Source organism: Osmerus mordax, chromosome 2, assembly GCF_038355195.1.
Source record: "Osmerus mordax isolate fOsmMor3 chromosome 2, fOsmMor3.pri, whole genome shotgun sequence".
NCBI classification, from domain to species: Eukaryota; Metazoa; Chordata; class Actinopteri; order Osmeriformes; family Osmeridae; genus Osmerus; species Osmerus mordax.
The window spans coordinates 16,773,524-16,783,450 of record NC_090051.1 but is presented as its reverse complement, the minus strand read 5'-3'; the positions used below and the strand labels follow the sequence as shown (position 1 = coordinate 16,783,450).

Here is a 9,927-nt window from a genome sequence, read left to right as displayed (position 1 = left end):
CGACAGGCAGACACTCTCCCAGTGCGAGCAGGACCACCTGATGGGATCGACACATCCTTGAGTAAAAGTAGGCCTCCGAGGATCTGACGCATGCGTTTCAATTCGCCATCCGCTGATTCTCTCTCTCTCCCACTTTCTCTCGTTCTCTCTCTCTCTCTCGTTCTCTCTCCCTCGTTGTCTTTTTCTCTGGTTTCAGCTTCTCTTTCTCTCCCCCTTCTCTCTCTATCTCTCTGCAGGGGAGCGAGCCGAGGGATGTGGTGGGGTTGGGGGGATGGGTGGGAGGAGGGTTCTGATTGCGTTCCACCCACGCACTCTGTCCTCTTGGCCCGTGCTGAGAGAACGCTGTGTGATGTGGTCTGCCAGCTCTAAGAGTGGGCTGCACACTGGAACACAAACGAGAGAGAGAGAGAGAGAGAGAGAGAGAGAGAGAGAGAGAGAGAGAGAGAGAGACAGAGCGAGAGAGGGAGAGAGAGAGAATGTGTATGTGCAGGGTTACGTTCCCTAGCCGTCTGTTCTCTGCTTGTTCTGTTTGTTTTCCTCTGCAGTGGAATGCACACGATCCAGATGTGCTCTCTGAGCTGCTCCTCTGCTGTCGAGGCAAAACCGCTTCAGCCAAACCTCGTTTGCCTCAACTGATCCCTGAACGCTACAGTACATAGTGGGGGTTATATCTGCATAATATCAAGCAGAAAAGAAGCGGGTACACCCGCTTCTATAAGGTGTGAGCAGCTGGACATAACCCTCTCTCCTCTGACCAGTTTGCCCAGTTAGGACGAGCGAATCTGTCATGTCCCGAAGACATGCAGGTAGAGACCGCTGTAGTGTTTCTGTCTCTCGCTCATGTGGTGTGCCGGAATGTTCTTCTCTGTCTGACCCTGTCAGTTGTCAAGCCTTACATCAGCTCTCACTCACTTCTCCTCAGCAGAGTAATACGAGTACTGGTATTTTGTGGGCTGTTTGACCCAGGACTGATGTTGGAGAGGAGTGGGGAGAGATGTCGTTCTCTGACACAGACAAAGCAGAAAGGTGCAGTGAGAGAAGGTTAGAGTTGAATAGGAGGAGGGGGTAGAGGCATATGAAGCCATGACGTCAGACCTGATCTCTTCAGGGTCGGAATGTAAACAGTGCGTGCCTGTACTATACGCACAAGCAGACTGCCTGGAAGGATAATTCGTCTATCTGCATCTCCTGTCCCTGAATCCCTCCATCCCCCAATTCCTCCGTCCTGCCATCCCTCCATCCCCCTATCCCTCCATCCCCACACCAGCTATCTCCTACATCGCTCTCTCTCCAGTGGCTTTGTAATCTTCCGACCGTGCGGGACAGGCCATTCCCGATCCTTTTATCTTTCTTTTCCTTACTGTCCAATCCTGGTCCACAGCTAGAATAATGGTTCCTGTCTTCACATGTTTGCTGTGAGCAAGTGTGTGGGTCTGCACCATGGAGATCCCCGAGCACGACTGCAGGAGAGCGCACGGGAAAGCAATGGCTGAGAGAGGCTGCTCTCTAACCTGAACCTCAGGTTTATTACTGAGTAGAATCTGGAGTCTGCCGAGCGGTAAAGTGTTTTGGTTCACCTTGCATTTCTGTCTCTTTAAGCTCCACAGGACACAGCTTCACTCTGACCTTGTGGCTCTCATGTAAAATTGCCCTTTTCCGTTTTGTCGAACACAGCAGACAGTCATTGCGGCTGATTGTCTTGGCCACCTGAAAATGCAAGGAGCTCTGGACCTCCTCTGTGATTTATCAGACTCCCCTCAGAAATACAGCATTTGGTCATTCTGTGTCCGGTTAGCCCAATTGCCTCAGCCACTATCCCCAAAGTGAAAGGCGGCCTGTGATTAGATGGAGCGAGCCTCGGTCGTTTGGGGTCAATATGCTTTTCTTTTGTCCTTATTTTTTTCAAATGAAATACTTCAAAGCACTCTCTCTCTGCAGCAATTGCAGGGGCGGGTTCAGTTGCAACATGCTCACACAAAGCTTACATACCTGTCTGCGTCACGGCTTGGACTTCGGAATAAAACGTTGTGAGGCTAAAGAGTCAGAGTAATGTGGACATCAATTGCCTGCAAGCCATAGCTGTTGCCAGTCTTTGAGAAGGGTCTGGTTTGTTCGGTTTGGTTCCGTGGTGCAGTTCACGGTCAAGACAAGTGAAGTGACCTCTGTGGTCACGAGGTCGCTGACCTCTCCTGCTTCCCTTGTTGATTCTCAAACAGGAAGTCCTCTATACAAACTCATTTGTCGACAAAGGTCTGTGGGAACCTGTCGGTGTTCGAGCAGGAAAACAAATCATTTTCTTCTGCGTACCTAATGGGCGGCTCGAAATCATTGAAGTAGAGATGCCATTTGGGCGGTTTGAGTAAGCCTAGTTGTGCATCTTAGAGTTCATGTGTCATTTGCAGCAACGACATCAGCAGTGAACAGGCTTCAGTAGACGAGCCCGTCTGACTGTGCTGGCGTCCATGTGTGTTAGTCTTCTCTCGTTTTTTTTGTTCTTCCTTTTTTGCTGTCTTGTTGTTGACGCCTGTCATATGCAGCTGTGCTCAGAGCTGAAGGGAAGTGTGAAAAGATAGGGATCCAAATGGAAAGCCTGTGGCCAGCTCACGGCCTGCTAGGATGTTCACACCCTTCACTTCATCCACTGTGGGAGAAAAGACAAAAAGAAGAACCGGATGACCTGGAGTTTGATGAGTCGTGCCTGATTTCATTCGGTCTGTGCATGATTAATTGCCCTGTGCAATTTGCTTGAGATTTAATTATTGATGTGGTCTTCGTAAAGATGGGGTGGGAGGATGGGGGTGGGAGGGTGGGGGGTAATAGAGACTTGTCGACAAGCAGTGTGCTATGACAGAGCTTTGTGTGTGTGGGTGTTTGTGTGTGTGTGTGTGTGTGTGTGTTACAAGGTGGAATGCCTAATGGCGAAGACAGCCTTTTTCTGCGTCATGAGCTCTCTAAAGTAGAGTAATCACCTGTAGAGGGACGAGTGTGCACGTGAGCGTGTGTGTGTGTGCACGTGTGTGTGGCTGATGCTCTCGTGCCCGCTGGCGGATTCAAGTCATCACTCACCACCAGTTACTAAACACTGCAAAACCACCCAGCCACACACACACACACATGTACGCCACATTGCACACATGTTGTCGTGGGAGCAGCCGCAAATGCAGAGAGGTGTCAGTGGAGGGCTGATGACTGCCTTGTGTACTGGCCCTCTCTTCCCACTGTGTAAACCCTCTGTGGGTACAGCTGGGACGCTTCAAAGGACATATACGCGCGCAGAACTTCAAAGACGCACACATACATTCCCCCTCACGATAGTGTGGCAAGGCACACTATCGAGCGCTGGTCTTCCACAGCGGAGGTGGGGGGGGGGGGGGGAGGGGGGGGGGGGCGCAGCCTTTGCTACGCTGATTCCATTCGGGATGGACAGACTGGTGTGTGGCCACAGCAGGGGTGTGGAGGGGGGCTGGAGCTCACAGCTGTGTGTGTGTGTGTGTGTGTGAGTGTTTGTGTGTGTGTGTGTGTGAGGGGGAGTGTATCTTCGCCCTCTTGTGCAGGGATCAGTGTTCAGGGACAAAGAGGCAGGGCATTGACAGTCCTGTCACATCGTCGTTGCTCGGAGGGGGGGTTTTGGGGGAGGGGGGGGCAGGGTAGGGTAGGGTAGGGTAGGGAGTGGGGTACTGGCTTGAATAGAAGACTGTGTAAAAGGACGAAGAGGGGCGGTTCCTGAGCCCTGGCGGCCCATTGAAGTGATGGGACCTTGGAGGGGAGAGGAGGAGAGAGGAGGCATACAGAGATGGATGATCTCCCTGTTTCTCTCTCTCTCTGGTCACACTCTCCTAAGCCCAGCTCACAGATGAGTATGTAAATAGTCTCTCCCTTTCGTACCCAAAGTGCGAGGAGGCCTCGCTGACGGAAGTGAAGTACAGGAGTCCCACCCACACAGAGTAGATTCAGCTTCCACCTGGACAAAAACGCCCTGGACTGTTTCATTTGAAGGAGGATGCTTTTCACTGTGAAGTGGCTATTCAGTTGTCTGGAGAGCTAACCTTTTACACCATATATCAAACGTAGTTATATCCTCCATAATGTGCTATCCTGTTCATCTGCCATGTTCATAAGCTATATGTTTTATTAGAGCCTACAAATATTGAAAGTATTCTTGTAGCTGGCCCATACTTATTGGAGAATGTGAGTAATGCTCACAAAGTCATAATTAGCTGTCATACATGGTGTTTGTATTGTAGTGTGTCAGGGAGAGGGTGTTATTGACAGAGACATACTGTAGTTGGAGAATAGTCTTTTCTTATTTATACTCATCTCTCTCTCTCTCTCTCTCTCTCTCTCTCTCTCTCTCTCTCTCTCTCTCTCTCTCTCTCTCTCTCTCCATCCATCCCTGCTTATTTCCTCAGCATTTTCTCCTGCTCATAAAAATAGAATTAATTTGATGAATCCCTATCCGGGTGCTAATTGTATTTCTCATTTTTTTTATTTGCCCATGAAAAATTCATGGTTTATTTAAATGGTACCAGGGGGCAGGGTTCTTATTGCATCCAGGAGTGTGAATTTCAGAGAAGAATGTCAGAGTTGGAGGGAGAGATACCAGTTTTAGAAACAAACCTGGCAGCACTGCTAATAAATTAAGTTCACCCTAAGCGATGCATCCGTTGTGCGGGAGAAATAACTTTTAGATTTTCACATCATATTGTGTGAAGAAAAGACGGCCCTGTATAAAGTTGCATTTCATCATTCAATCATTTTGTGATACATTATCGATATGTGGAACTTGTTTTAATATAAAGATGGCTCACTTTCATTCTCATAAGAAGACATGTCCAATAGTTCTTCTAAGCTATAAAGGAGCAAATTAGTACTTCCCTTAGCTCTTTTCATTAGCCAGTCCTGTTGTGAGCCATTATTTCTAAATGAGCACTTGTCGCTGTTTCAAAATGTAGCACTCAGAGTTCAAGTTCCTTGCTAGCTAAAAGATGACCTCATCCCCACACTACCCTGTAGTGACACATATAGTTGGTTCAGACAAGCAGCAGCCCCAGTCACCCAGCCCACACATTGTCCGCCCGTCAGCCCCTCTTTCAGGCCAGCAGCAGGGCCGGTACTGGGGCTGAGGGCGGGATCGAGAGTGTTCCTGCCTGGCTATTTGAGAAAACTGGCTTTGTTCCAGTCTTGTGTCAGAAGAGAGGCTGCCAGGGTAGGGGTCAGGGGTTAAGCCAAGCAAAGACCTTGGAGATGGGGCCTCTGCGAAGAGATGGTAATGACCTGAGCGATGATTCATCGAATAGGCATCCATCACACACACTGCCCCCCCCCCTGCCATAGCTCCAAATACAATTACCACAGGGAGGAGAAGGGTGTGTGTGTATACGTGCGCGTTTGGGATTACGTCATCATTTCAAAAGTAGGGTATTGAGGGAGGCCAGCATGGTGTATGAGCTTCGGTGGGTTTGTGAACAGCTGGGGGGGGGGGGGGGAGGGGAGAGCTACGGCTCTGAGAGGAGGTGTATACACGGGTCAGTGTCACATGACAGGAAGGACGGGTTTTGAAGAGCAAGGTCAGTCAAGGTCAACGTCAGTATCCGCAGGAGAGTTCCACCGCTTTGTCATGGCAGCGTGCCTTTCTGTCTCCCCCCTGTCCGGCTGTCCCTGTTAATGGTCACCGCTTTATGAACGAGGTTAATGGACTGGAGCAGCTCAGTCGCAGGCGGGAAACACGGAGGCATCGATACAGGTCATCAGACTCTCCCTTCCTCGTGTTGATCCTGAATATGGTATTGATTGATGCGTAGATGTTTCAGTTAATCGATGTGTCTGTCTCTCCACCTCTTCCATTTGAGGAGGCTTGGGGCTTGTTTCTTCTGGGTTTCCAGTGCCCCCGGAGAGTGGTCTGAAGACGGCGGGGTCAATATCAGAGAGATGGCGGGAGAGTGACAGCCAATAAGATATAAATGAGGGAGAGAGAGGGATAGAGAGGGACAGAGGGGGAGAAAGAGTTTGGAATTGGACTTTTTTCCAAGTTCAAAGAGACTTTAGGTTAGAAGAAAGCAGGCGAGTGGGGGGGGGGGGGGGGGTAGCGGCCACTGGGGGGGGTAAAATATCTGGCAGGTGACCCACCAACCATGCCATCTCGTGCCAACCTCTCTCTCAGCAGTAGGGTGGGGCAGAGCACAGAGTATTTATAGTGATGGAGACCCAAACACAAAGTGGTACCCATGATGGAGAGTGGGGCCATATCTCAGGCTTTTACCCAACCAGCACAGCTCTGAAAACCCAGCACGCTCTGTGCATGCGCGTGTGTCTCTGTATGTGTGGGTGTTTAAGTGTGTGTATCTGGGTGCCTCTCTATGCCTCTCTATATGTGCGTGTGTGTCTGTGTGCTCACTCTACAGCACAGAGCGGTGCTGTTTCAGTCTCTTGATGCTGCCCTGCATCCATAATTAAACTCAAGACACGCCGATCAAGAGGAATATAATTGGGCAGTGGGAAAAAAGTGGGGGTGAGCGCTGAAAGAAGTAGCAGTGGAGAGCTATTTACATGCAAATGACATCTGCTGCCTGCCTGCCTGCCTGCCTGCCTGCCTGCCTGCCTGCCTGCCTGCCTGCCTGCCTGCCTGCTTCTCCAACCACCCAGTTACCTCACCTCCCAAAGCCACTGGCTCTTTCTCCTTGTTTACACAATAAACAAACAACAATAAGGTTAACGTCCTTTCATGCATCTGTGTGTAGGTCCAATATTGCCATCGACAGTTACGCAATTGTGAGTGTGGGAAACGTTGTCACCAAGCAGCCCACTTGGCCTGCCCTGAAAGCACCCGAGTCACCTTCCTGGTTTTGTTGTGGTTTCCTAGGCGACGGAGTGGGGCCCAGATGAGGAAACCAGGAGGTCCTGTCAGAGTAAAGGGAAGACGGAGGTAACTTTAATCCCGCCCACCAATTACACCACTTCCTGTAAATAGTATCCGTCTCCGGGGGGGGGGGGGGGGGGGGGGGGGGCTCTGGAACCTGGTGTGAGGGCCGCGTGGAGAGAACAGCTTTTTCCGGGCCCCTCAAACAAAGTGTTCTTCTTGCGACGATCGCCGACGAAAACAAACAATATTGGCTAGCTAGCCTATGCCAGTTCTCCTTAAAAGGCTGGTAACAAATACAGTGGTTATTTTGTTATTAGACTTTCATTGTTTTGAATTGATTGCCATGTCATTTCATCTGAAAAGCCACAAACAAAGCCGCAACACCAAAAAAGCAATCACTTTCTCCTGAAGCCAAGGCAACCGGCATTACCTCAATTCTGCTTGTTGATGTGGAGTAACTTTCATTCTTACGGACAGTATCCTTCCAAAGACAACTGCATTTCATTACACTATTATTACATTTCTTTCAAGGATCTGACAATGTTATCAATTGGATGTACTGCCTGTCAGTTACTAGTATGAAAGGTAGACGTAAGGAAAGAGGGTTCAAATCCAACCCTCTCCGTTCTGCTTCCCTCTACAGGTGGAGTGCCAGAACTACATTCGTGTTCTGCTGGTCAACAAGACTGAGGTCATCACCTGTGGAACCAACGCATTCCAGCCTCTTTGCATCACCCGTGAGGTAAAGGAGGGGACAGGAGGGGCTGAGGGGAGTTGGTGGTGAGGATATTGTGCCAGAGGGGTTTAGTCTTTGGGTGGTATAGAGTAGACTGACTGAGATGACTGGAGAAGTAGGGGATGGGCATTAGTTGGGTAAGACCTGTGCTCTACATTTCTGGAGTGTAAACATCAATCAACCATGACAGACCACCATCCTCTCTCCCTTTGCCGTCACAACTGGGTTATCCCCGCTCCCAGGTGGGCAACATGAGCAGTGTTCTGGAGCGGTGTGAACGGCGTGGCACGGTGCCCGTACGACCCCCGCCACAACTCCACCGCCGTGGTGACGGAGAGCGGGGAGCTGTACGCCGCCACCGTCATCGACTTCTCGGGGCGCGGGACCCGGTCATCTACCGCAGCCTCGGGGGCATGCCCCCTCTCCGCACCGCCCAATACAACTCCAAGTGGCTCAACGGTAACCACCACTACCTGCTCACGCTGCTTTTGAAAAGTTTGGCCTGAAGGTTTTAAATCGGCATTTAAATGTGTGTAAAAAAAAACGCAAGTAAGTGTGTGTCTTCGGACCATCCTGACATTGTCACTTCCCCATCGACCTACGGCACTAACTGTGAATCGCGGTAATCTGACAACAGAATATTCTAGAAGGATTTCAGCCTGGTAATCCACATCAGTTTGTTAGAGCAGCACAGATCTAGGTATGTGGAGAGCATCTCTGTAGCGCCACGCCAGGAGCTGATCCTGCGTTAAGCCCCGGTTAGTCGGGACCTGTCAGTAATCTCACCCATGCTGACACAGTGGCTTTTCTGTACAGCCTCGGGAACACTTCCTGACTCCGGCAGAAAGAAGACAAACCATCCAGAGCCTCACTTCATTCTTGACTGTACGGGGAAAGCGAGGGAGGGCGAAGAGAGAGGGAAGAGGGGCGGTCAGAGCTTTCAGAACATTTCGTTGGCGTGGCGGTATAAATGGCAGGAGGAGATGGAAAGCATACAGAAGAAAGGCAGTGAAGGGAGAAGGGGAGAGGAGGAGAGGGGGGGAGGGGGAGAGGCGAAGGGAGGGAGGTGTGCTGAGGCTGGGGGAACAGGGTACTGTAGAAGAAGGCCAGGGCAGAGGAGATAGACTCAGGAGCCAGTGAGCAATGTAATTATTCCTCGCGGCAGGGAGAGGGTGAAATTACACAGCGCTGCATGCTTCATGCCATGCGGGCCCGCTCAGCCTGTATCGTGTGAGAGAGTGTGTGTGTGTGTGAGGCAAGAGTTGTTGTTTTTCATGTTGAAAATGTGTGTCCTACGTGCAAAAAATGTGTGTGTGTGTGTGTGTGCGGCGCGTGCGTGAGTGAGTGATGGGGACAACTGAAGAGAAGAGTGTGTACTCGTCAGTATAATCACAGCTGGCTACAGACAGACACCTCACATGTTGGCTGCACCTCACTGTGTCCTCTTGAATCATCACACACACGCACACCTGCTCCGCATACACGCCCCACAGACTACGTCCTCGGGGGCCGTCAAGTCCGTCCCAGTAGAGAGGGGGCGTGAATTAAAATCTCATTTCTAGTCAGAAGCCCCCCCCCCCCCCCCCCCCCCACCCCCCCCCCCCCCCCCCAGTTCAGGGAGATCTAAAGACAAAGCCTGCATAAAATCAATCTCCTGTTATTGGCTTGGTGTCCTGCCAGGCGCTGACCCACAGTTTTATCAGGAATGTGAATGAAGTGGAGAACCCAGAGGCTGATGATGTGAGGGAGATGACAGAATACACACACCAATAAACCACCTCCCTCCTACCTGGGCTGTGAATGGCCAATCACGTGGCCACAGCTGGCGACACCCCCCACAGGACTCAGTAGAAGGTTGAACATTCTGTTTACTTTCAGCAGGGAAGTGGAAAAATACAGTCGGTCGGCTTGGCGCCCACACGCGCACACAGTCTCTGCATCAATGTACTGGAAGCATCCCCCCCCACACACACACACGTACAGACACGCATGGACCCACACAGACAAACACACACGCGCACTCTCGATGAGCCGTGCTAATTTACCGTGAATGGTTGTTTCCAGTCGTGTAATTATCGTTGGCTCTGCAGGTGATATCGCACCACAGTAGAAGCTAGCTGGTATCACCAGCCTGATAACTCAGTGAGCTAGAAAACACACTGTCTCAGTTACCCGACAGAGCTACAGGTTAGGGAGGGAGAGATGATTAGACACAAGAAGAGAAGGAGCCCGGGGGGTGTGTGTGTGTGGGGGGGGGGGGGGCAGCTCTATTGCCTCATCCCAGGTATGCTGTATTTGCATTCAGGCCTGGTGGATGGTGGTGCAGCTGTGC

The 9,927-nt window shown here is 50.9% G+C and overlaps 1 protein-coding gene across 1 annotated transcript in view; it reads left to right on the top strand.

The window, feature by feature from the left end:
• sema5ba (sema domain, seven thrombospondin repeats (type 1 and type 1-like), transmembrane domain (TM) and short cytoplasmic domain, (semaphorin) 5Ba) overlaps positions 1-9,927 on the top strand; it is a 42,074-nt gene that overhangs the window by 10,405 nt on the left and 21,742 nt on the right. Inside the window, 5 exon segments of the mRNA XM_067261108.1 lie at positions 6,860-6,922; positions 7,503-7,601; positions 7,838-7,864; positions 7,866-7,970; positions 7,973-8,054. Of these exon segments, the coding sequence (XP_067117209.1) occupies positions 6,860-6,922; positions 7,503-7,601; positions 7,838-7,864; positions 7,866-7,970; positions 7,973-8,054 (376 nt within the window).